The following is a 27,025-nucleotide window of genomic DNA, read 5'->3' on the forward strand; positions in this document are numbered from 1 at the left end:
ATATTGCCAAGAGGAGTAAGGTAGGAAGACCCCAACCTATGTCTGCCCTAGGGGCTATACCCAGTAGCTGTCACAACCTGCTGCCAGACGAGGCAGAACATAAACATGTGTCAAACACATACATGATGTTTAATATGTCCCAGACATGTTCTAAAGACATCTACAAACTCACTTCTTTTCCATGACAACTCTATGTGGTAGGTGACGTTATCAACCCCATTTTGCAGATGAGGCAACTGAGGTGAGGAGAGAGGGTGAAACTGGAGCCCAGGTGGTCTGGCCCGTGTCTGGCTGCCTCAGGGAGCCGCCCTGGAGGAGCCAAGGGAGGGAGACCTCTCCTGGGATGTTTATTCTCTCCCCTCCTTGCCGCCTTTCTCTGATTCGGGAGGCATCCTGATCTAAACCCAGACCCATCTGTGTGTGTTTCTCAGTCATGAGTATCACTTAGATTAGTGGCTTCTCAAAACACAGACTCCCCAGGCTCCACCACAGACTGTGCAGCAGAGTATCTAGGTGTGGTTCATACTCCACAAAAATAAAATCCCCAAAGACAATTCTGATGCACATCTCGTCCTGGACACCCACCGGCGACGTAGAACACAGAGGGTTTGGAGTAAGACGATCAATGATGCATCAGTCAATGTTTGACAGCTAGCTCTCCGAAAGGGAGAAAAAGACATAACACAGAAATCCTGATTCGTAATGCTTGCAAATTTCCATGGTACAAATACTCCTACCATGGCCAATACCAGGCTAGCCATGTAATGTCACTGAAGGCAGTTAGGAAGAAATGCTAACATTCAGCTCTCACTAGCCAGTGTGAGCCAGTGGCAGCACACCATTGAAACAGACCTGGGTACAAATTCAACTCTGACTTGTATGAGCTGTGTGACCTTAGGTAAGTCACCTCACCTCTCTGACTCTCTTTTCTCATCTATAAAAATAGAATAGAGTGCTATTCAATGCCTTCCTCACAGGAGGACTGTGAAGATGAAGCCATGGAGTCCATGTGCAGGGCTGAGCACTGCCACCCCCCACTCCTTATTGACACTGGGGTCACAGAGACACCCTCTGGCCATCTCAGAGGGAAGCCCCCATCTGCTGAAGCCCCTCCCTCCTGCTGTCACCTAGCCCCTTCCCAGTCCCAGACCTGGAGTCAAGGCTGTATTTGTTTGGGCAAGCTTGGGACCAGACTTTCTTGCCTGGGCTTAAGTCTGCTCCAAACCCCTTCCCTACTCCCCAAATCATTGAACAGGAAACCAACACAGTGCATTCCAGAAGGAGGCCACTTTGGGGGTGCAGGAGGAACAGGAGAAGTTTAACACCCATTAGAAATATTGCTCAGAGATCAGAGGACGCCAGTCCAGCGTGAAAGGGCTCTAGGTTTTATCAGTCATCATCTTTTCATGAATCATTGTTGATTTCACCAAAGCTGCGGTTGCGATGGGGCTGGATGCTCCCCATGACGGTGGCAGTCACAGAGAGTCAAGCACAGCCCAAGTGTGTCCCCAGCCTCTCCCTCCCAGCACCAGATAGAGTGACTAAGTGGGGGGCCCAGGGGAGAAAACAGGCTGGGGGCCAGAAGGAGGGCAGCTTAGTGAGGGGAGAGTGTGGGAGAGTACAGACAATAGATGAGGAGGAGCTCAGACAGTGACCTCAAGACTCAGTTTCTCCACTAGTGGGATAGGGCCAATCTAGACTGTGCAAGTATATATTTCAAAAAATCCAAACCATGAGTCTCATGCAAATATAGAAGGAACACGTGTCAGAGATGGATTCAACTCACTGACGAGAGAACCAGTAGGATGGAAAAGCTGACTCAGGGAGCGTTTGAGGAATTGGGTATTTATAGGTGGGGTTAGGGGGAGCACAGACTAAGACTTCTAGGTTGGATAGAAAAAGGATTAATGTCCTGTAAGGCACTAAAACCACAACCTTGGGGAGTATCTCCTCTATGTGACAAAATTATGCAAATTAACCCAGAGTCTAAGCTTTTAATGAGTAGCTGGCAATGGGGTCAAACCCAGGTGCCTTCTCCAGAAGAATGAAGTAGTCCTGGTAGGCCTGGTAAACCATGTTTCGTTGTCATGTTGGAAAAGCACGCTGCTCTCCTTCTGCCTGATTTCCAGGTTTGGGGTGGTTTTCAACAGGACAGAGCTCAGCTTTGTTCCTCACTCCCACCCGCAACCTCCTCTGCCACCATCTCTCCCAGCTTAGGGACACCTGGCTTCTCCCTCCACCCATTTCCCCTCTCTGCCTCCTTCCTTCACCAGCCTACCCTGCCCCCAGAGCCAGAGCTACAGGGCGGGGCTAGAGCCAGCCTCATCTGTATTGAGACCCTATTCTCCTGGACCCTTGGCAGGGCCTGCCTGGCCCACAACAGATAGGCTGACCGCTGCTCGGCTGCTCCTAGGAGGCAGGGGATGGGGAGGTCCTGGCTGGGATCGGGGGAAAAGCAGGAGAGAAGAGGGCCATACTTTTTGAGTCCTAGGCAGAAAAGACTGTTTTTAAATATCCTCTTCTAGGGGGTAAAATGCTCCCTTCAGCCTCCCTCTGTGTGACAAGATGCCCAGAACTAGTAGGTCTCACCTTTTGAAAGGAAGCAGCATCATTAAGCTTCCTCTGCATGTGAGGCTGGGTATTTTATGTAAACTATTTCACTGGGTCCTAGAAAGGGTAGTGAACCCCATTTGTGGATGAAGAAACAGGCTGAGATCCCCTGGTTATCATGGGGGGGTCAGTTGCCCAAGTTCTGAGTCAGACTCCAGGTGCAGTGGTCCTATGGGCGCTCCTGTGACTACCCCGAGATCCTGCACCCCTCCTGCAGGGCTCTGCAGGGAGCTGTGACCTCAGGCCCTGGGGCGACCCTGATTAGGGGGTGGGTAGGAGGTGGGGCTGAGTTCTCAGTAGTGTGCATGCCTTGATTTACACAAACCTCTCTCTATCCAGGATCTCTATGCTTTAGACCTGGAGCCCTACCGCTACTCAGGCGTGAACCTGACGGGATTCCGGATTCTCAACGTGGACAACCCACACGTCTCGGCCATTGTGGAGAAGTGGTCCATGGAGCGACTGCAGGCAGCTCCCCGGGCCGAGTCTGGCCTGCTGGACGGAGTGATGATGGTACGGCGGCTGGGCGGGGCGAATTCCAGGGGCTCCCCACCTGCCTGCCTTCTCTTCTTCTCTCCTTCCTCTTCTTTCTTTCTTCCCTCCACCACTTCTCTTCTTGAGACCTTCCATGTGTCAGCCAGACCCCAGGCTAGGGACTGGGGACACAAACGTGAAACAGACAGTCCCTCCCCAAGGGACCCCATCTGATGGGGATCCAGACATGTAAGCAAAAGGTCACAGAGAACAGGAATAAGGCCCAGAGATGCTGGTCACAGAGGACCTCAGGCTGTGACACACAGGTGTGAAGGCCGAGGAGGCAGAAAGAAGAAGGTGTGGTCAGGGCCTAGGTGTCAGAGGTGGGGTGGAATGGGTGGGCAGGAGAAGGTCTGAGCTGCAGAGGGTGGTGCTCAGGGTGTCTGCAGAGCAGCAGAGTCAACCAAGCCTGGCCACTCCTCAGAGGCGTGGACAGAGTCACCTCCAGGGCCTCCAGGCCTGTTTGCTCACCAGGACATCATGTCCCTGTGGCAGGGGAGGAGAAGGGAGACAGGACAGGGTGGGCTGAGGACTAGAGGACCTTGGGAGCCACTCTCAGGCAGGCCCTTCCCTGCAGACTGATGCAGCCTTACTGTACGACGCTGTCCACATCGTGTCCGTGTGCTACCAGCGGGCGCCACAGATGACCGTGAACTCCCTACAGTGCCATCGGCACAAGGCCTGGCGCTTTGGCGGCCGCTTCATGAACTTCATCAAGGAGGTGAGTGCCCTGCAGCCCCCGCCAGGGTTGTCTCCCCGGGGCTGTGGGCCCTGCAGAGCAGCAGAGTGGTCTGGGAGTCAGGTAGGACTGATTCTCATTCCTGTGACCTCAGGCAAGTTGCCTCATGTCTCTGAGCCTCAGTTTCCCATGTGAAAATGGGCTCCATAGGACCAAGCTTATGGTATGATTGAGGGGCATACATCTGGGCAGCAGGTGGTCAGCAGTGCCAGCAGGATACAGCATGGGCTCGAAAGTACAACAAATGTGGGTGTTTGCTTCCTGGCTGTATGACCTTGGGCAAGCTGGAGAGCCTTGCTGAGCCTCAGTCACCTCATCTGTGAAATGGGTATATGAAGCGTAACCTACCTCATGGGCATGTCAGATGAAGTTAGACATTGCTTGGAAAGTGCTTAGTGCAGGAGGAGGGTCAATACATAATAATCAGCCCCACAAACTCATCTTCACATCATGGGCCCACTGACCAACTTCCCAGCCAGCACCCTCACTGGGACGCACCTCTGCTGGCACCAGCTCTCTTGTGGAAAACCCCATCAATGGAGCTGATTCTAGAGAAACCAGAGAACATGGAACCTGTCCTGCTGCCAAGACCTTGGAACACACAGTGCCTACTTTTATTTCAAAGGCTTCTCCATCTGCCCCTGTCCTCGTAAGCTTTGGGTGGCAGGGCTTATTGTCCTCATTTTATGGATGGGGAACATTAAGGCCGGAACTTGCATCCTGGCTCCATGACAACTAGCTGCGTGACTTTGGGTGAGATGATTAACTCTTTGATCTTCAGTATGGTATAGTGAGTGCCTGCCTCCAGGCGGTGTTGGGAAGACAGTGAAAAACTATGTGCAAAGCACCTAACCCAGGACCTGGCCAGAGTCAAATCCCAGCAGATGATAGACAAAGTTCGGGACAACGAGATCTAGGCAGAGTTATCCTGGGCCAGAGGGAGTGACCATGTCCAAGGTAACACCAAGGGCAGTGGGGGAAGCCTTCTGAAAGGACTCCGGATGGAAAGGATAGATGAGCTCTCTGTAACAATCACAGTGGGCCAGAAGTGAAGCTGGCTGCCTTCTTAGGAGCACACTCATTTATTCAATCGCACTTTGTCACTGGCAACTGGGTTCTAGGCTCCCAGCTACGCCCTGGGGGTCCAACGGGGCTAAAACAGACTCACTCGCCTGTGCACACGCAGAGCCTAGAGAGGGAGGCATTCATCAGGTCACAGCACTAATGGAGAGAATCCCATATGTAAAGGAAGATAGCTCTACGAGAGCAAACAGCAGAGAAACTCCCCACCTTGGAAGGGGGTTGAGGGAGGGCAGCTTCCCCTGACGTCCCAAGTTCACCATTGCTGCTTCCAGATGAGACCAAGTACAGCTCCTCTCACACAGTAGAACAATCAGTGTGGATAAGATACAGGCTTTAGGGCACCACACATGTGCCTTTGGATCTCATCTCTACCTCCTCGCAGCTGTGTGGCTTCAGACAAGTTACGGGACATCTCTGAGTCAGTTTCCACACCTGGCAAACTCCACCTCACAGTTATTGTAAGAGATAATTCAGTGCCTGGATATAGTTCCTTCACCCCTAGAAGGGACTCCAGTCCCAGATGTTTTGGTATAGGAGGGCCTGATGATCCCTTCTCATCCAGCTTCTCATCCCTCAAAACTGCACAGGACATCCCACTGTCCAATGCCCTGAGCAGGGCCCTGGCTGGGCAATCATTGGCTTGCTCTCAGGGAACTCTGAGACCTGACTTTCAGCCCCCTGCACCCCCTTCCTCGGCAGGCCTCCTGCTGAGCAGCCGTGTGTGAGGCCACTGTGAGGGTCTCAGTGTCCCAGGCCGCAACTTGGTCCTATTGCTCCTCTGGCTCAATCGGGAAATTTGGGAGCCTTAGGAGCCAGACAAAAGTGACTTGGAAGCTTCACCACTTTTTAACTGCATGACCTCGGACAAGCTACTGAAGCTTTCTGTGCCTCAGTGTCCTCCTCCATCCAGTGGACGTAACAATAGCACCTTATCATCGGGTTGTTCTGAGGATTAGTGAGTTTCAGCACGTGTGTCACACTAGGGACAGCACCTGGCTCATAGCAGGTGCCGAACAGGTTGGCTGCCGTCACCGTTAACATCCGCTATCGCTACTGTTATCACTGTGCCTTCCTGTTTGCTAATGGGGTTCCACTACCAGATCTCCAGGCCACATTGTTTCAGGGACACCCACCCTGTTCACACTTCACCTCTCAACCCCTGGAAATTTTGAGGCTCAGCTGTGAGTCCCTGAGGGGAGCAGATTCACCACTGCCCGCCATAGAAAAAGGAGCTCTGTTCTCCTTCCCAGGCCCAATGAGTGACCCTCACTGCTCACATTCCCTTACAGAACTCTTTCAGAAACATTTATCCTATCTCCATTTTAGGTCCATGGACGTGGCCAAGGCCCAGAGTAGCCCCGTGGTGCCTGTGGTCCCACAGCTGGCCACAGCCAAAGCTCAGATGCCTGCCTGAGCCCAGCACAGTCCTCCCTCATACCATTTCCAACTTGCCCGTCTCCCCATCTGATTGCATGACAGTAAATCATTTTAAAGACTTGGCATTTCTGAGCGGAGCTGGAAAATACCAGGCCGGAGTTCAGAGCGTGTGAAGCATCTTTCATTTAGCAAGTCCTGAGCGGTGGCTAGAGGGGGCGGGCAGCGCAGGAAATGTCACGGGGAGGAGCTGTCTGCACTCCCTGGCCTGCCCTGCCCACCCGCCCACAGACAGGCCGTGCACCTGCTGGCATTTAATGCCTCTGTAGCTGACAGGCAGGAAGGCTTTCCTCACAGTGCAGGTTTGAAGGCACCTGCTGTGATTTCCCCTGGGTGCCAAGAGATAGCCCGAGGGCGTGGGGCCCACAGAGGAGAGAAGACGGAGGGACTGGGGAGCCAGCCTGAGGGAAGCTGAGCTTCCCTGTGAAGTCATAAACAGTGGCTTTTACCTTCTCTGATGCATCTTTTAATCTCTGTTCCCGACCCCTTGGTCCCCAGCTCCCTAGGCGCCATGTAAGCTTCCCCGACTCCACCTTGGGTGCCTCGACCCCAGGCCTTTCAGTGCTGCTACTGCAGCAAATCTGTCTTGTCCCACCCAATACTTGAGACCTGCATCATTTAGTCCCTCTTTGAGCCTCAGTGTCCACATCTGGAACATGGGGGCAATGCTGATGCCCAGCTGGCAGGGTCACGGTGAGAACTGAATGAGCTCATGTGGGGAAGGATAATAGCCCTCTGTGACTAGCTTTCTACTGGAGCCTTGGGCCAGGGCCCAAGTGACTGGTCCTCCCTTCCCAGCCAGAGGCCAGGCCTAATCTAAGGGAGCTGAACAGAGGGAAGGCACGAAGGAGAAATAATAACCTCTGTCACGTCCTTGTGATCGTGTATGCAGGCACTGTGCCCAGCACTCTATATGCCTTTTCATACCTGTGAAGTAGGTAATTTCTCTCTTCCTGAAGCTCAGAGTGGTTGCTTTGTTTGTGCAGAGCCCACTTTCTAACCACTTTGGTTTTATAGCCTCCTCTCCTCCAAAGCATGGCCCCACTGCCTGATTTTTTATGCACATTTACCCACCTACCCATTTACCTGTAAAAGTGTCTTAGAGCTGCCCATGTGCTTGGAGATGTCTAAGGATTTTCATTTGGGATTTGTCAATAAAACTCCAGGGAACTGTGGACCCATGACCTTGTGGGTTGAACTGTGAGTGTATGCATGGGTGCTGGGGGCATTCCGCAGGGAGAGGCTGTGGAGCCCCATTCAGAATCTGCAAGGGAGCAAGGCTCGGAGTGGTTAGGAACGCAATGCGGCAAAGCAAGGACTGGGAGCCAGGCTCCCACTACTCAGACCTCCTTCCATTGCCCCGTGCCTCTTCTCCGGATATCCTCCCTCCCTCGCCCACCCTCTCTCTGGCCCAGTCTGGCTGTGTGAGCTCCCAGATTTTCTCCCCTCCTCTTGCTCCCAAGCCCACATTTGTTCCCAAGGACTCCAGGATGTGTGGGCCTTGTTCTTGCCACTGACACAGAAGGCTCGGGTATTTAACTGTGCACCAGCTGCCATCCTAAGTTCTTGGAGGAGGGAAACAGGTCCAGACTGAGGTGTGGGGCCCTGGGATCCCAGGTTCTAGTTTGGCTTTGCCTCTTGTTCTACTCTGTGAGCTTGGACAACCCATGACCCCCCCCTGAGGTCTGCTTCGTCGTCTGTAAAGTGGGAACCATGATCCTTGCGTGGCCGCCTCCCAGGCTGCTGTGGAGGTTACAAGGCGTGAACAATGTGAAAGGACCTTGTAGACTCAATGTTCTCGGCCCGCAGGAAAGATGCTATCTAGAATCAAGTCAGCAAGCTTTCTCTGTAAAGGGGCACATGGAAAATAGTTTAGGTTTTGCAGGCCACACAGTCTCTGCTGCAACTAGTCAACTCCACAGTTGCAGCACAAAAGCAGTATGTAAACACGGGGGCATGGCTGTGAGCTAATAAACCATTTACAGAATCAGCCAGGGGCCAGGCTGACCCTCCAGCCATAGTATGCCAACCCCTGATGTAGAAGATGGAGCTTTTCCCACTTTAGGTCTGCCCCAACCTCTGCCTGCCTGTCTCTGTGTTAATGATGCTAATGACGATACAAAAATAACAAAAAAGCTACCATGTATTCAGGGTTCATCTTGTGCCAGGGACCATTCTCAGTATTTTATATGGCTTATCTCATTTCACTCTTACAGCATTTGGTAAGATGGATGCAATGATTAGTTCCATTTTACAGATGAGGAAACTGGGGCAGAGGGGTAAAATGAAATACCCAAGGTCACATGGCTAATTGTGGTTGGACCCAGCATTCAGACCCCGGAGTTCTTAACCACAACACACATGGGACTGGAGTTGGGAGGCGGGGGTGGGGGGTGATTTCAGTCTCCCCTGCCTTTCAAGGGGCTACGCCAAACATCTGGTTCTACAGCCAAGGCCAGCTTGGCCCTTTGGCTTTTCTGCTTCTTGGCAGGCCTTGCCTGCCCCACCTCTGCCCGCCTGCTTCCCTGCCTGTCTCCCAGGATCTGACATGGGCTCCCCCTTCCCATGACTTCAGGGCAGGGACTCATTTGAGCGCATCCAAGATCGATGTTGTACACGAGAAGGTGCAAATGTAAAGCTGGCTAAAGAGCATAATAGAATTTATGGAAATCGCTGGCTCGCACCGCAGCCCGAGCAATGATGGAGGTGATTATTAATTAATCATGGTCTTGGGGGAACAGTATCAGTGCAAGGAGTAATTAAAATGAAGCATTGTACAGTTGTACCGAATGATGATTTATGAGCCCAAGGAATTGCCGCTCTGCCCTCTCCCCTCCGCAGGCTCAATGGGAAGGATTAACTGGACGAATTGTTTTCAACAAAACTAGTGGCTTGCGGACGGATTTTGATCTGGACATCATCAGCCTGAAAGAGGATGGCCTGGAGAAGGTGCGTGGTCTCAAGAGAGGGAGGGCAGGCGGAGGAGCAGGGCCTTCTTAAATCTCCTAGGGCAGACCTCAGGCAGAGGCCCAGAGGCAAGGGGCAAGACAGAGTCCAGCTGCCCCTCAGGGATTGACTCAGTCCAGTGTAGCCTGTAGCTCTTGGGGACCCGTCAGAGAACAGGAAGGCCTGGTTGGACTGGAGGGTACAGAAGCCAGTGGCCTGGCTGTGGCAGACACCCACAGTGTCACTCTGTGCATAAGGATCGCCAGGGATGCCTAACCTGGGAAGCATGACCAAGGCCCATGGGGTGGATGGACTGTCTCTGAGCCCCTGCAGGGCTGTCATGGAGCAGAAGGACAGACGTGTTCTTGGGTAAAAATTTAAGAATACAAAAAACATAAAACCTTTCTAACCAGAGAGTGTCTCCCCTTTGAGTAGTGAGCTCACTGTCACTGGAGACATTTAAGCAAAGGTAGAGCCGTTGCTTGTCTGGGAGACTGAAGGTGATTCTTACCCTTGGAAAGAAGTTGAAGCACAACTTCTTTGTGCTTCTGAGTTCCTTTGTGATTCTGAGTTCCTTCGCTCTGGGCTTCTAAGGCCTCTGCGATTCCAGAGAGTTTGGACCAGGAAAGTGGGCCTGCCTGGGGCTGGGGCCTCCCATCTGGCTAACATAGAGATGTTTTAATAAGGCCAATCCCAGTCCCTGGGAACCTTCAGCATATTCTGTCAATGTCAGGCTACTGGGCCAAGAAGGGAGATTTAATATGAGCTCTCAATTCACAGCATCCCTTGGGACCTGGCGTCCGGGGGCTCAGCCACACTCTGTCCCCAGCAAGTGGGTTCCTGGGAGCCACAAGGGAACCTCCACAACCCTGCAAGTTGTTGTCTATGAAATGTAGGGAGCAGAAGCCAGCAGAGTGGAGGGGCCACTTCAGATGCCTCTGGGCCTCAAGACTGATTTCTGTCCTCTCCACCCTGGCAGTGCCCAGGTTCAAGCCTTTTATGTGGATTATTTTAACATGCCGCTCTGATTCTTGAGCCCTCCAGCCATCCGGAGTATATACACAGATGAGGCTTCCCCAAGCACAGCTCTGCCCTGCTCTAAAACTGCCCATGGCTCCCTAGTGCCAAGTCATTAAACTTCAGCTCTCCAAGAAATGCACCAAGTGGCCTCTCTGGGCCTCGTTTCCACATCTCCCTGAAACATACCCCATGGCTCCATCACGCTCCCTCCCTCCTGTACCTCCAGGCTATTGCCCACACAATTGCCCTGGTTGCAAGATGTGACCTCTGTCCCTCAGGCAAAGGCCTGGCTCTGCCTAGCTCAATGCTGTCCTCCTTGTACCTGTGGCCACAGTTATTCCAGTCTCTCCCGACTTTCCCAGCGACTCATGGGAGCCACTGTGCAGGGGAGGAGGTGGCTGGGGAAGCCTCCCTATTACTCTGTAATTATTTCACGCCATATATAGTATCAGTCCCTTAATAACAGGGGTTATGGCCTCCTCTCCTAAGATCATCAGGGCCAGTTTGCTTAACCCTACACAGACTCTGTGAGTTCTCATCAAGAGATCGTCCAGCTTCTATTTAAGCTCCTGCAGTGATGGAGAGCACACTTCCTCCTCTGGCAGTGCTAGAGTGAATGCAGTATTCACTCAAGTAGCTGTCCCACTTTTGCTCTCTCAGCTACCCATCTCTAGGGATAACCTAAAATTCTAGGGAGGGCAATTAGGTGGCACGTATGCCACTACTTCCCGCCCCGTGCCATAAAAGGCATCAATAATCCGTCATTCGAGTACTCTTTCCATCTGAGCCCACCTGCAACAATCTTCTCCAAACAGCCCTCCAGGCAGCTGGTTCAAATTGGCCATAGCTAATACTCAAGAAAAGCTCTATTATCCCTGGGCAGAGGTTAGCCTGCCAGAGGCACTCACCAGAAGCCCCGGGTCACAGCCACCCAGATTGTGAGCACAGAGCCTCCACAGGCTGGGTCCTCCTCAGTCCTAACTGGCCTCACATCCCCATAGCACCTGGAATCTAACAGGGCATGCAGTCGGAGCTCAGTAGATGCTTGCTGGAGTGAAGGTTTGTGCTCTTCATGTGGCCTCTGAACAGATGTTTGCCGAGCACCTCCTGCACCCAGGTGCTCTGCTAGGCACGCTCAAGCTGAGTTTGGCTCTGAGCTCAGCCCACTTAAAAGAAGAGCCTCTTTGATGCCGTCTGCCTGTTTCCTCTCCTCATGGCCCTGGGTGGTCTACGTAGGCAGGGATCCTGCCCTGAGAGGATGCTGAGCTCCCACACACAGCCACTCTGCCTCTCGTATTATCACTTCTGTTTGCTAAGCCGGGTCATAGCTGATCCAGCCAGCTCCAACCGGTGGCTTTGGGAGGATTAAGGCAGAATTACCGAAGCATAATTACATGTCTCTCTGCTATCTGCTCTGCACAGCTCTCTTAATGGGATGTTTGCATTCAGCCTCTCTGTTTAATTGATTAAGTGTCCTGAGTACCCCCCAACTGGGCCAAGGACAGAGTGGGCATGCAGAAACCTTCCTTGAGTGAGAGGAGCTGAGATCAGGCAGAGCTGTCCAGAGTTGGGTCAAAAATGATCTTCAAGAGGCCCAGGGCTTTAGGATGATTTCTAAACTTGACCTTTCCTTCTCTACCTCTAGCCTCAGGCCTAATATCCACAAGGACGAGGTAGGGAGAGAGATTATTCCACCTCGGTCTGGGTGTCTGCCAGTTTTAAACGTAAAACCACAAAGCAAACCGCCTCCAAACCCAGCAGCATTTCCCAGTGAGGTCCATTCCCTCCTTGTGCTGCCACCCCCAAACAGCCACAAAGACTGTGTCCCAAGGCAGGACCTGAAACTGACCATAGACCCCTGATTCCCTCCAGCCCCTGATTGGCAGCTGCTCAGCCCTGAGACCCTTGTGGCTGCCTTCACATTTGCTGTCTCTCTCTGTATTTTTCCCTTCAGCTGTGATGGGCTTGCCATCAAGGGAGGTGGCAGAATTCGGGGATTCAATACCTTGGGACCCTCGTCAGGAGAGGAGGGAGAGCAGCAGGGATGTTGTCCAGAGCGGTTAACTGGAAACACAGTGGCAGTGGTGATGATGATGATGATCATGACGATGAGGCTCATGATGAATGGGAATGAGATGAAGGTCTCATTGTCGATATGGAGGAAGGATGGGTAGACCAAGAACTCGACACCCTGTTTTCTGTCTGTCTGTCCATCCAGGTTGGAGTGTGGAGTCCTGCCGACGGGCTCAACATCACAGAGGTTGCCAAAGGCCGAGGTCCTAATGTCACCGACTCTCTGACAAACAGATCACTCATTGTCACCACAGTGCTGGTAAGAGCCTGCAGCCCCTGCAGGAAGGACTGTCCAACCTGGGGGTGGGGTGGCCATTTGGGCTGAAGAGTCCCCTCTATCCCCTCCACCCAGAAGATGGAGGCTGCAGGTAGGTGGAGACATTTAGAGTCAGTAGAAAGCTTTCAGAGAGCAGCTGGAGTGCAGCAGTGCTGCTCACTGCCACGGGCGGAAGCTGCTGTGTTTTTGCATCTCACTCCCACTCACTCCCCAGTTCCTTGACGTCTGAGTAGGAACCACGCTGGATATTAAGTGGAATTAAGGAGGTTTGACTGCCCATTGCAACCTCAGTGAGGATCTGCCTCTCCCACCCCAGTTCCCAGGCAAAAACTTTTCCACCCCAGCTGGGGTGGGTGCTGTGGCCACACCTCGAGAGCCCAGCAGGTGCTGGGAGCTTGTACACATGCCGCATTCTACGGTGGCCCTTCTGAGAGCTGTCAACCACCGCCACACCCCCTGACTGGAATCACACCCCATCTTCTCTCCATTCCCCAACTGAATAGCACTGCCTTCTCCTGACCCGTTTCAACCCAAGAAGCAACTCTGGGGGCCTCCCATGGGCTCTCTGCACCTTTGAGCTCACACGTGGGCAGGAGAACAGACCCAGGCTGCTGGCCTCCTTGTGCTGCCAGTGCTGTGCCCGCTCCATGTGTGCCTGTCCCTCCTGGAAGGCCTCAGGGGTATCCAGAGACTCAGGACAGATCCTCTCAGGGACACAGCCCTGCTTTTGGGGGCTCAAGTCGGGCCACCTTGGGGAGAGGCAGCCCAGTCACAGCCTGGTGAATTATGACTGAAGACCCTTTGAGGACAATGCTGGCTCTAGTCAGCTCCTACTTATAATAAAGCAAATATGTTTATAAGGACCACATGCTGGGGTCAATCCTCTACACAAAAGAGAGCTCAACCTGGTTTGGATATAGTGAGGTTGCCCTGGAGCAGAACTAGGGCCAGACTGGTCACCCTATACCTGGCCCCTTCCACGGTGCTCAGATGGGGCTTGTTCTCACCCACGTGCCCCCAGAGGCAGCTGAACCATGCCCTACTGGGTGGTCTTAGGTCCTCCTCCCTGGGATGATTCACCGTATATGTGCTTGGTGGCTGGGTGGCAGATGTCATGGAACAGGAAGGGAAGTAACGGGGGAAAAGCCGTTCTTCCAGGTAGCCCAGGGAGCGGCAGATACCAGGCATCCTGTCAGCATCCAGAGATAAATGTTAGCCTGTGAGTCTCACCATCAGCCCTCGGGGTTAGGATGATTGAGAGGATCTGAGCTAAAGATGATAGAGATCTCACGGTAGCGCCAGAAAAGCTGCTGACAGAGCCTGAGGAGGTGGTCTCGGGGGACACCTGTCCCCCTCTTTGGAGCAAGACCCCTACTAGCATCTTCCCTAAAACCACACATCCTGCTGGCCTTTATTGATCAACTTTGTTTACTAAACAAATATAAAAATCAGTCTACTAAAACCAATAAGCAAAAATGTCTCAAGAGGAACAGGGTAAAAAAAAAAAAAAAAAAAAAAAAAAAACTGTGATGTAAAAATGTAAAGGATGAAAATAAACAAATAACAAGAGCAAAGGGATTAGGGTGAAGACTAATGTGCAATTAAAGGGATGTTGATGTGGATAAAAATAGAAAAGATAAAGGAGGGTTAAAAAGAGAACAAAATAAAAAGGTTAAAAGGAAAATAATAAAGAGAAAATGAAGATAAGGAATGAGATAAAAAGGAAAGATAGTAAGAAAGATGAAAAATTAAATAATTTACAGCTCTGACTAGACAAGGTAAAAAATGTAACACCCAAATGTCAAAAAGCGAAAGGATAAAAGTGTGACAAAGCTAAAATATAAAAGGGTAAAAATAAAATAATAAAAAGGTGGTAAAAGATTAAAAGCAGAGCTGCATAAAATGTGAGATATAAATAAAACACTTTTCACAAGGCAAGATTAAAAAAAAGGTAAAACTAGGATGATTTCGGAGATTAGGAAGAGAGATGATTAAATGAGCTAAGGTGATTCAGTCACAAAACAATACTCTGAACAGTAAGAGGCAAGCTAAAGATAATATACCAAAAGGATACAAAATATAAGCACCTTGAAAGACCATGGGGTTAAATTTTATTAAAATGGCAGCAGCCTGATTTCAAGGGCATAAAACCCTTCTGCAGAGGCACGGGGGATTTTTGCTACATAAGCAGAGGCAGAATCCAGGAGACACCCCATGCTCTTGACCTGTGAGTACTTACAGCTTCTCTGTCAATACTTGCAGCTTCTTGCAAAGATCCCTGACCTGCTGTGCTCACTGAGTCCCCAGAGGTTGCATTCCCAGTATCCTGCTGGTTCCTAGGAACCCCAGGGCTACGAAAGGAGAGAACCTGTCTTGGCCCGTAGCCTGGTCACAGCTCCATCTGTCCCACAGCCTTTCAGCTGCAAGGCATCTGGGCAGACACAACCCCAGCAGCTCTTTGGGACAGGCAGTGGCACCAGGACATGAGGAAAGAACAGTTTGATGATCAAAAACACAGACCTTTGGGGTGGAGTCCTGGCTTTGATGTTGATTTGCCTTATGAACCTGAGAAATTGCTTACCCGCCCTGTGCCTCAGTTTCTCCACCTGAAAAAGGGAGGTGATAATAGTCGTACCTACTTCGTAGAGTTCAGAGGATGAATGATTAATAAAGTGGCACAGAGTGCTAAGTGACAGCTGCTATTGTTATTCATTATTATTGATTACAAATCCAGTCCCCAGTGAACTCAGCTTGAATACAGCATGCAGAGTGAGAGATCTTGAGAAAACCTCCACTTCTGTCCATAGGCAGAGCCCTGAACTTCACCAAAGACCCCTGCCCATGGCCACAGGGGTGATCTCTAACACAGGCTGTTGTGTTACAAACTTAATTTGCCTTTGAATGCTTTCCAGGTTCATGGCCATTCCCTGGCTCACCACAGTCCCTCACTCTGCCCCCAGCCCTCCCTATTTGTTTACACTGGGCTGCTTCTTATAGTTGTGTTTCTCAGCTGGCCCTTGGAGGCATTAGGGTTTGCAGCTTCATGGGTCCCTCATAGCTCTAGTCTCCTACTGAGATATAGAACTCCAGATCAACCACCACCTCACCTTCTACCTTGGCCATGGTCTCAGCTCCTGAAGCAGATATCCCGCCGCCCATGGATGGGGCCACTGACCATCTTAACCCCATGATGTAGTATCAAATACTCACGTGGCCTGGGGGTGACTGATGATTCAGCTCTCTCCATCCCCAGTGTCCAGAGATCATTGGAGGGTGAGGTGTGCTTCTCCCTATGGGGCAGTGAGAGAAGCCTACTCTTCCTGGAGGCAGGGGAATGGAGGGAATGACCTCTGGAGTATCCCTAATGGGGACAGAGGATGTGACACAGTCTTTACATGGGCCTCCAAGAAAGTCTGTCTAGCCGGAAGTGTCCTCGGAGTCTCCTGGGAGAGAAGAGATGCTCGCTCCCATGCAAGGACTGGTCTAGGGCCCCCTGAAACTAGAGTTGCTCCAGATACTCCAGAGAATATTCCCAAAAGGCTCAGCATGGTCTGCGTGCCTTGGAGCCCTAGGGAATGCTCTCAGGCTTAGGCTCTCTGGGACAGCTAAAAGGTGACAGGGAGTGGCCCAGCCTGGCCCAGCCCCAGTCCCTGTGGCTGAAAATCCAGCCCCATGCTTGGCAGCCTGAATGTAGGGCCAGCACCTCCTACTGAGAGCACAGCCTCAGCCTGTCTGGGAGAATGTTGTCAGGGCAACAGCACTTTGAGTGACAGGCAGGTCCCAAGGTACCAGTACACAACATCAAACTGCTCTGCCTCTAGGGAACAGGGCCTGGATCCAAGACCCCTGATGAGGGGGAGTTTCTCCTCCCCTTTCTTTCCCAGGAATCCGGTGTGGCAGAAAGCAGCAGCTCTGTGTGAGCTGCCCCCAAGCCTACCTACTATTCTCCCCTCTCTTGAACTCCCAGCGTTAGGTGCTAAAGATGCTTTACTCTGGACAGACAGATGGACAGAGCCCTGGCACTGCCCTTTCTGGCCCCTCAGAGCCACTGGCAGCCTTCCCCATTCCTGAGATCGAAACAGCAGCAGCAGGAGCCTGGATGCCTGCCCTCCCCCACCCTCTCGCCGCCCGGCCCCAGCCTCTGTTCTGGTTCCACTCTTCCACGAGCTCATGAAAAATTCATCTGCCCAAACCTCAGCTCACACACTGAGAAAACACACCCGGCCCACTCTTCGGGGCCCAGCTTTTGAAGGTTCAAGATTCGTTTGGCTGCCGATGTGGGCATGCTTGCGGGTGTGTGGGTGGGTGTGGGACCAGCTACACACGGGTATCTGGATACTAACTGATGGGTGAATTTGTGCTGTGTGCACATCGTGACCCACATAGGCTCAACTGCCTGCCAGGCAAGCCCAACACTCAGCACCCAGCAGCAGGAGAGGGGAAAAAGCTGGGGCTGGAATGTGGGCTGGGAGAACTATCCCAGGCTGGGAACCATTCTAGGCCCCTCCTGCTGGGAGAACAGGACTCCTGATACTGTGTGCTGGTTCTAACTGGCTGAAGCCAAGACCTCAGGTCCAATGTCCTTGGCCTCTGTGTCTGAGAAGGGTTAGGCAGACAGGACATCTGAAAATGTGGTGCATTTGTGCCAAGGACATTGTGTATACTTATGCGTGCATGTGTGACTGTGGGCTGATATTACCTGTCAGAAGGGAGCTTCAGAACCCAGGTATCAGGTAGCTAACCCCTGGATCCTTCCCGAATTGAGGATAACCCCCAAGTCTCCCTCTTCCAACTCCATGGGCCCTGTCACTGGGAGAGGCTTAGCACTAGGCCTGGCTTGCACGCTGGCGTAAGTGATCAGAGACAAACCAGACCAAGAGCCCCAGCAGTGGTAAGTCAGAAACGGTTATTTTTCTGGACCCCTGTTTTCTGTGACTTGTTGAAGAGAAATATTACCCCTGTTCCTACGGCTGTTCTCCCAGAGCAATAGGAGAGCGTGAAGTTATGAAATTGAGGGCACCTTCACTGAGCAATCGATTAGCAGCCGAAAGAGCTTGTGAATTGGCTGTCTGGACATTTCCAGTAATAAATTGTGAAATAGTCCATGAATAAGTAGTTGGCGGAGTTCAGAATTACCCCCTAGGAAATGTTGCAGGTCTAGAGACACATTACTAAGGCGAGCACCATTTTAATGCTCTGGGCTTTGGCTGTTAAATATGTATGCCATCCGCAAAGCACTTCCCGAAATTAATGGCATTTTACAGCTGCTCTGAAGGCAGCATATTTATATGGAGATGTATAGATTCTGGGGCTGTGGTGACTTCACAAATGAAGTGCTAATTTTAGAGGATCAGGCCAGGGAGGGGCGTGAAGACAGGGTCAGGAAGTGAGCTGTCTCAGGGACATTTCCTGAAATGGTTTTCCACTATCAGCCATGAGTTTTAACCTTTGAAGACACTGGGCGTGGCCTCTAGGCTGCAAAGGTCATTGCAGTAACCGGCCAAATAGCATACAAGAAAAAGATAAGGATGATGATGATTAATAATAATAATAATAATAATAATAATAATAATGGCAGCTAACAGTTGCCAGGCACTATTCTGAGTGCTTTTCATAGACTGACTCATTTTATCCTCACAGCAACCTTGTAAGGCAGGTTCTATTGTTTTCTCCATTTTACAGAAGGAGGTGAATTTTGCCTAGGATTCTATGTGTGGTTGGTGGATCCTCTGGGAAAGATGGTACCTTCTCTCTAATTCTTTCCATCAGCTAAAGTCAGGGCCACCAGGTGCAATGGTGCAACTTGTCCATTGCACAAGAGCATCAACCAAAAGACCCTGCTCGCCAGGACCCATGCCGGGATGCAGGAGTTTTGCCCAGAGATGAATTTGCATGAAGGCAGTGCGTGAACCAGCCAATGTCCTCCAGCCTCCAGCCTCAGCACTTTTCCCAGGACCCACCTGGACTCTTCTCCAACCTTGTTGAGCTGCCTACTTGGTTGGAAGGCGAGTGAGAGAGGCACTGTGATTAAGCATGGCACCTAGCCGAGGGTCCAGCTTCCTACCCAGTTAGACTGGGAAGTGGTTTTCTCAGAATCCCTGGATAGTCAGGAATCCCTTGGGGATTCAGAGACTGCCCTACTCCCACCAACTCTTTCCCTGAAGCATCCCAAAGGACTGTTGAAAAGTTCCAGTGGATCAAGCATGGATCAGGATGGGATCTAGAGAAGTAGCACTGCTGGGAGAGAGGGCCAAAGACTCAAGCCTGCCGCCACAACGGGAGCCTGGCAGGAGGCTGCTGGTGAGCATCTGCTCCTAGAACCTCTGATGAGGGTCTTCACCCGGCCCTCCACTGCCCATCCCATCCAGGGGTTTATGAGGTCAAGGGAATGACCCTGCCAGTTGATAGAAGGATGCCTGTAATCCCAGCACTTTGGGAGGCCGAGACGGGTGGATCACAAGGTCAGGAGATTGAGACCATCCTGGCTAACCCGGTGAAACCCCGTCTCTACTAAAAAATACAAAAAACTAGCCGGGCGAGGTGGCGGGCGCCTGTAGTCCCAGCTACTCGGGAGGCTGAGGCAGGAGAATGGTGTAAACCCGGGAGGCGGAGCTTACAGTGAGCTGAGATCCGGCCACTGCACTCCAGCCTGGGTGACACAGCAAGACTCCGTCTCAAAAAAAAAAAAAAAAGAAGGATGAGGCGCCTCCATAGTTAAGCATGTGCCTTAATCTGGGCATGCGGACATGAGCTTTCTGGTTTCCATGCATTCTGTCAGCTAACCGTGGTCACACAGTCACTAAAGGCTTGAGGCATTCCGTTACATGGGGGTGCTGAGGCAGGTCTGGGGACGTTTGGCTGACAGAAAGAGGCCTAGGAGCTATAGGCAGGAACAGGATGGGGGCGAAGGAAGGAGGTTCAGGTGAGTCAGAAGAAGACTAGAGTTGTCCAGGGACAGGCTCTAGGATGGCAGCCCTTTACCTGATTTGGGGATCTGGAAAAGCAGATTAACTCCGGAATGTCTGACCCCAGGGAACAGACAGGAGAGCCAAGCCAGACAGAGGTGCAGCTGACTGGGAAGGATTGGAACTGGATCTCATCTCTGTAGTTCAGCTCCTGTGTGATTTTGGGCAACTTACTGACCTTCTCTGAGCGTGAATTTCTTCATCTATCACATGGGAACAGTGTTACTATCTTGCAAGCTAGTGAGGCTTAAATCAAACAGTCTGTGACAAAGAGTTTAAATCAGTGCCTGGTGCAGAGTAGGAACTCAATTGTGTTGAATTTTCTGGGAGTTCAGCGCATCCATCACGGACGCGGGATGGGGCTTTGTGAGTGAAGCCGGGTAGACGGTGCCGGCAGAAGCGTGGACTTGCGTGTTGACCTGGATTTGGGGACCTTGCTGCATCAGAGCCCACAGTTGCTGCATGTCTCGACTGGATGAAGTGGATCGCCTCTCTCCACTGGCCCTTCTGCCTCTTCTCCCAGTTATTCTTTGCAGGGTTGCCAGGGGTTTGTTTCTAAATGAGAAATCAGACGAAGTCATGCTCTGGTCAAATCCCGTCCCAGGCTCCCCATCACCCAGAAAGGAAGAAGCCTGTGGTGGGTGGTGGGGGTGGATGATGGGAGGTCTGGCATGGGACAGGCATCTCTGACGCACAAGCATCTTCCTGGGGATCACCTGCCCCCGAGGGAGGGGCACCATAGGTCTCAGGGCCTCAGGCACAGAACTTGTACTCTGGGATCACACTAACCTGAATTCAGATCTTCTCTCCCTGACAGCTAGGGGGGCTTGCACAAGTCACATATCCTCATGAACTCCACTTTCTGTATCTATAAAATGGGATTATTCATACCCACCCCAGAGGGCTGACATTAAGGTGAAATGAGGCGATACCAGCTCCTGTCTGCTGAGCTCTGGGGCTCTGCTGGACTCTGTGCTAGGCCCCCCATGGGCATAAACTCATTTGCTAATTGACCAATGCCCGGCACAGCCACATACCAATCAGCTGTCCCTGTTACCAGTAATCATTCCCCTGGGATCCTAACACAGGGGGGTGAGGAGGTTCTTGGAAAGAGAGAACAGCATCCGGCAGCGTGTAAATCTAATCTTTTAAATTGGAGTTGGAAGAGAAGTTAGAGCAGACGGCTTTCTGAAGGGCTTTCTACAGCAGTGTCCTCAGACTTGAGTGGACATCAGAATTCCCTGGAAGGATGGAAACACAGATCGCTGGGCTCTCCCCAGAGTTTCTGGTTCAGTTAGGTCTGGGGTGGGGCCTGACAATGTGCGTTCCGAACGAGTTCCCAAGTGATGCTGATGCTGCGGGTACAGGGACCACACGCTGAGAACCCTGGCCTCTATTACTAGTGCAGCAAAGAGACCATGGGCTTTGGGATCAGTCTCCAGTTCAAAGCCCTGCTCCACCGCTCACTAGCTCTGTAACTACTGGGCAGTTAAATCAGGAAGTGCCTACTGAGCTCCCACCCCATACCAGGTAGCCGTTTGCGAGGCCCCCAGCTGGCTCTCAAGACATGTGCTTTCCCGCTCCTGACTTCACGGGCCCTTTATCTAAGCCACTCTAAGTGGTTTATAAAAACATGAGCAGAGGTCCTAGCTCTGACTCTCCAGCGCAAGCCTGCCTCCGCCCTACCCTCTCAGTCTTCGTCACTCCCTGCCCATCTGTCTCTGCAGGAGGAGCCCTTTGTCATGTTTCGGAAGTCAGACAGGACGCTGTACGGGAATGACCGGTTCGAGGGCTACTGCATCGACCTGCTAAAGGAGCTAGCCCACATCCTTGGTTTCTCCTACGAGATCCGGCTGGTGGAGGATGGCAAGTACGGGGCGCAGGACGACAAGGGCCAGTGGAACGGCATGGTCAAGGAGCTCATCGACCACGTAAGCATGGATGGGAGCACGGGAGGGCGCAGGACCCCGGGGAGGCTCGGTCAAGCACTGTCTGCACCACAGGGCTGGGCAGCCTGGCAGAGGAAGGCGCTGGGGACAGGCGTGATGGAGATGAATGCTATGACCTTGAGGACTGGGGGGCCTCAGCTGAAGAAGTGCACCCCAGCTTTGTGGGCTGCCTTGCTCATGCTCTCAACGCCATTCCCCTCCATACACACAAAGATGCACGGGCACCCATCTGATTCAGAACTAGCCCCACTGGCATCTTTGATGAACTTGCTCTGGGGGCCTGCAGCTTCTTGGTATCCTCTGCTCCTTTAAAAGCCACCAGAGGATGCCGCAGCTATGGGGCAAGGCACCCACACGAGACACTTCACCAAATTCTGGGACGCAGAGAGAAACCTGTCACTGCGTAGGGTAACTCTGGGTCTAGTGGGAGTCCAGGAAGCTGAGAGCTGGGAAGAAGGGATGAGCAGGGCCAGGCTGAAAGCACCAAGGAATTAGCCTCTTCCTCTGCCTGGGATCAGGAGTGGACTGAAGACAGCTGGGAGACCAAGCAGGCAGGTGTGGGGGTGGGGGGTGGGGGTCCTGGGCTTCTTGGGACATTGGGAGGAAAAGGGAGAAGCCACAGGCTGGGGACACCCCTGCAAGGGAAGAATCAGGAGGTCCTAGGCTCGAGTCCCAGTTCTTCCTCGTTAGCTTTGTGAACAGGGCAAGTTGCTCAACCTGTCTGAGCAATTTCCCCATCTGTAAATTGGGCCTGTTAATACCCCTTCCTCATGCGATCGTTGTCATAGTGGCACAAGACTGGGCCCAGAGTAAGTTCAGTAAAAGGGACCCTGGTGAGATGCTGTGAGCAAACACACCATAGTTCTCAGATGCCCAGGCTGTGCCCAGCAGGTCTGGGTTCAAGCCTCAGTTTTGTTGTGTGACCGGGTAAGTTCATCAATCTCACTAAGCCTCAATTTCTTTATTTCTAAAATAGGAGTAATTGTTGTTGTTGTTGTTGTTGTTGTTGTTGTTGTTGTTGTTAGAGACAGAATCACCCAAGCTGGAGTGCAGTGGTGCCATCACAGCTCACTGCAGCCTCAAACTGCTGGGCTCAAGTGATCCTACTGCCTCAGCCTCCTGAGTAGCTGGGACTACAGGCACAAGGCACAGCACCTCGCTTTTTTTTTTTTTTTTTTTTTTGGTGGAGAATAGGGTCTCACTTTGTTGTCCAGACTGTTCTCAAACTCCTGGCTTCAAGTAATCCTCCTGCCTTGACCTCCCAAAGGGCTGAGATTACAGGCATGAGCCAACATGCCCTGCCTGAAATAGGAGTAATTAGCGACTACCATAGCTCCTGTGGTTGTTGGGGGAATTAAATACGGCACCATTTCCACAGGCTTACCTGGCACACAATAAACATGACCTGCCTTTCAGCTCAGGGCCCTCAACTTGACTGCAGCATTTTCTATCCAGGAGTTGCTGCTGAATTCAAGGACCTGATCCATACTGGACCCCTTAGATTCCTTCTCCCATTTATCCTTCTAACAGCCCAGTGAGGCAGGTATTGTTATTAACACCCATTTTACAGATGGAGAGACTGAGGCAGAGAGAGATGAAGTGGTGGAGCCAGAATTTGGAGGCTCCCTGCCTTGTAGCCCTGTGTTCCAGCTTCTACAAAGAACCATCCTGACCCCAGGGGCAGGACAGAGGAAGGTTCATGCAGAGATCTTCACAACGCACAGAGCACCAGCCAAAGGTTTATTATGACTTCACCTCTCCAGGATGGGAGCCGGCAGCATCGGGGCCTTCAGTTAAGCCCCCTTGCCTCTGTCTGAGGGGAGCTGCCCTGCAGAGACCTTGGAGGTCACAAGTGGGGAGGGGCTGGAGCTCAAGGCATGAAGGCTGGAGCCTGGCCCAGTGAAGTCATTTCCTAGTCCCCAGCAAATTGGGCTCCTGTGTAAGTCTAATAGGAGACCTAAACGGTCAGGAGCGTGAACTTGAGCCAGGTTTGATTCAAACTCTTCCACTTACTAGCTGTGCCTTCCTGGATGTTTCTTAACCTCTCTGTGTCTCAGTTTCTGCATCTGTAAAAGGGAAATGATATTAATAGGACCTACTTCGTAAGATTGTTGGGAGGACTAAGTTAACATAGTGTATTACATAGTCAGCACCATGTCAGTATTTACTATTATTATTTTTATTTTTATCCTTACACCTATTCCTTGGAGGCTGGGGAGGGGGCTTCAGGAAGTCCCCTTATCTCCCTGAGCTGCACTTTCCTAACCTGACAGTGAGAATAATAATACCTGCCCCGTGTTCTTCACAGCTTGTTGTGAGCCTCAGAGGAGACAACTGGTGGGGAAGCAGCTTCTAGATTGTAGAATTCAATATAAACGGAAGGGAGTGGTGTTGTCACCATTATTAGTAATAACTATAATTATTATGGAAATTAGTCAGCAGGTCCCAGAGGCATCTCCATCTTATCCACTCCCCTGCGTTTATGAGTGGGACTTGGAGTCTGGGGCTCCGGGTAGGCTCTGAGGCTGTCATTTGCAGAGGCAAGCTGGGCAGTGGAAAGGAGGATCACGCGGAAGGTGGAGGCTGTGTGCGGAGGTGAGCGGAGCTGGACCACCTTCACCACTCACAACATCTCCAGGGGCCCGAGAGCTTTGAAGAACTGTTTGCAAGGGAATATGATCAGAGAAGCCCAGCATCAGCCTGACCTCCCTAAGTTGACCCTCAGCTGGGAAAAGGAGGGAGTGTCGTCCACGGCCTCCAAGCAGCCAGGCAGTGCTTTGGGCAGCCCAGTATTCATCAGGGTTACAGGCCAGACGGGACATGCAGGAGACCTTGTTAAGCCCGATTCCCTACAATTGATGAGCCTATTAATCCTAGCTTGGTGCCATTTTTAATAACATCATAACCATTTATTAGTGTCGTCAGATAATTAGTCTTCTCCCTAGTCCATAGAAAGCATGGTAAAGGCTTGGCAATATTATTACTTCCTTATTAGGGATCTGAATGTAGGCATAAAGATGATGAATGCCCACCTTTGTAAGTATCTGCCCCCCAGGGCCCATTTGGAGGCCCTGGGTGGAGTCTCTGACCAGCAGGACTTAAAAAGCCCTTCCTGGCTACTCCCTGCTCGCCTCCATCCCATGCCCCATGGTCTTCCAAGGGTTGCAGAGAAGGATGGGGTAGCTAGAGGATGCATCGCCTCCTGCTGACACACTCACCTGCCCCAAGTCACCTTGAACTATAGGGGCAACAAACACAACCAGACATAGCAGCAATTATTCCCTCCATCCCCCATCTTTCTTCCAAATTTTGCTCTCTCTATATTTACTGCCTGCTTGTCTGTTTCCTCTTTCAAAAATCTTCTACTCACATCCGTGCCTTAAATTATTCCCACGTGTTTTGATGACGCTGGAATCTAACCGAAATGGGTTCAAATTCTGGGTCCAGCACATTTCAGCTGACAGAGGGAAAGTTATTCCATTTCTCTGGCCTCCATTTCCATATCTACGAAATGGGGACAATAAAAGAGCCTCCTGCCCAGCATTGGTGGGAAGATTTAATGAGATATGGCACCAAAATGCTTCGCCGAGTTCCCGGTGCTCAGTAAATGCTCAGTACACAGAAGCTGTCCCTCTCATCACTGTTCCTTCCAGGGACAGCCTCCCTATCTAAAGTATGTCCAAGATTGAATGTGATGGCGGTGGGAGGGTGGCCCCTCACCCATGGTCTTCCTGCCAGGCCACAGTAGTCCAGGACCTAGACCTTACCCCCACTGGATCCAAACAGGGAGCCTCGAGGAGCTGACTCACATTGATCAGACGCATAGGGAACTGAGGCACCCACCAAGGTGCCACCTTCTTACTTTACTTGGGGCATTGGCCTTTTCTGACACTGGGAGTCCCCATCTGCCATCCAGAGCTTCTGTGTCCCGGCACTAGGTGCCCAGGAGCCCACTTAGGGAGAGTGCAGAGGCAGAACCCCTAGAGAGCCTGGAGCCAAGAGGAGGGCTGCTGCTGGAAAAGGGGGAAAGAGGCAGGCCTCAGAGTCTCAGGTGCTGAACCGAGGAACTGGGCTTTAATCCCGAGGGCTGTGGAGAATTTGAGCCCACTGATGTGGAGCCAGGGGGTGACATCAACTTGGCACTTGAGGAAGGTCACTCTGCTGCTGGGCTAAACCTGAGCCAGTATGAAGGCCATTGCTGGGACCTGAGCAGGGCGAGCATGGTGGCCTCACTCAGAGTGCTGCTTTAGGAAAGGAGGGAAGTTGATGCACAGCCAGCAGACAAGCAGGTGGAACCGATGAGGCTGGCGATTGGTTGGATGGAGAAGGCGGGGATAAGGGAGGCATCACGGACAGGGCATGGAATTCTACTTGGACAGTTAAGGAGGTGATGGTGTCCTGCTCACATCAAAAGCCCCCTGGAGAAATTTGAGGATTTGGGAAACATAGTGAGACTCATTTGGGATGTGTTGGGATTGTGGTCCTCATAGATGGCTGGCCCTGTGGCTGGGCACTTGGAGGAAGGAGCAGGGCTGGAGGCTGAGCTCTAGGAGTCATCAGCACATTCTGCAGGGAGCCTGGGAGGTGGAGACGAGAGCTGCTCAGGGAGAGCAGAGATAAGGACCTGGGGTGGGACCCTGAATGGCACAGATGAAAGGTTGGAAGCCACAAGATGCCTAGGCTGGCAAGGCTGGAGGGGAAGGAAGAGAATCAGGAGAGCGTGAGGTGAAGGAGGCCCAAGGAGGAGAGGCTACTAGAAAGGGGATAGGGTCACTGGCCGCAAGGTCAAGGGAGATGAGGAATGAGCATCCACGAGTTGGCACAAGCGTGACCTCCTGGGGGTACAAGGTCAGCCCCAGCAGGGTCCTTGAGTGCTCCTGTTCTCAAATTTCACCCTCGGAGACCCAGGATTCTGTCCTGGCTGCTCTCCCAGCCCCCTGCATCAGAGCAGGAGGAAGGCTAATAGGGATGCCTAAAAGCTCTGCAGGCCTCGGGAAATTCATTCTTTTCTCTCTAAGTTGTTACATCTCACTGCAGTATGGATGGCCAGATAAGAAGTTTTCCCTGCCTCATAGATGGGGCTGGACCAAGATGAAGCATGGAACACAATGGAGACAAGGAGTCATCACGGGTAGCCTTAACGTATTGTACACTTTCCTATGGAGAAGTTGCACCACCCACACATTCCCTCTGCTTCCCAGTAACACTGAGTGCAGACCAGGGAGACTGGCACAGCTAGAAGTGCCCATTTCCCTGTGTGACTCTTCTTACCGATGGGGAGCACCTGATGGGCCAAACTTGGCTGCTGCCCCAACACCTGGCGTGGGCTGGACATACACAGAGCAGCCTCACTGAATGAGGGATACGTGGGTGAACACATGGGCTTGCACGCTTT

At 51.9% G+C, this 27,025-nt stretch overlaps 1 protein-coding gene across 1 annotated transcript in view; it reads left to right on the forward strand.

The window, feature by feature from the left end:
- The window catches only part of LOC105494730 (glutamate ionotropic receptor kainate type subunit 3), a 239,479-nt gene that overhangs the window by 171,855 nt on the left and 40,599 nt on the right, over positions 1 to 27,025 (forward strand). The window contains exons 6-10 of the mRNA XM_011763465.3: positions 2,950 to 3,123; positions 3,722 to 3,865; positions 9,242 to 9,349; positions 12,585 to 12,698; positions 21,409 to 21,612. Of these exons, the coding sequence (XP_011761767.1) occupies positions 2,950 to 3,123; positions 3,722 to 3,865; positions 9,242 to 9,349; positions 12,585 to 12,698; positions 21,409 to 21,612 (744 nt within the window). The remainder of the gene's footprint in view (positions 1 to 2,949; positions 3,124 to 3,721; positions 3,866 to 9,241; positions 9,350 to 12,584; positions 12,699 to 21,408; positions 21,613 to 27,025) is intronic.

This window comes from Macaca nemestrina, chromosome 1 (assembly GCF_043159975.1).
Source record: "Macaca nemestrina isolate mMacNem1 chromosome 1, mMacNem.hap1, whole genome shotgun sequence".
Lineage (NCBI taxonomy): Eukaryota > Metazoa > Chordata > Mammalia > Primates > Cercopithecidae > Macaca > Macaca nemestrina.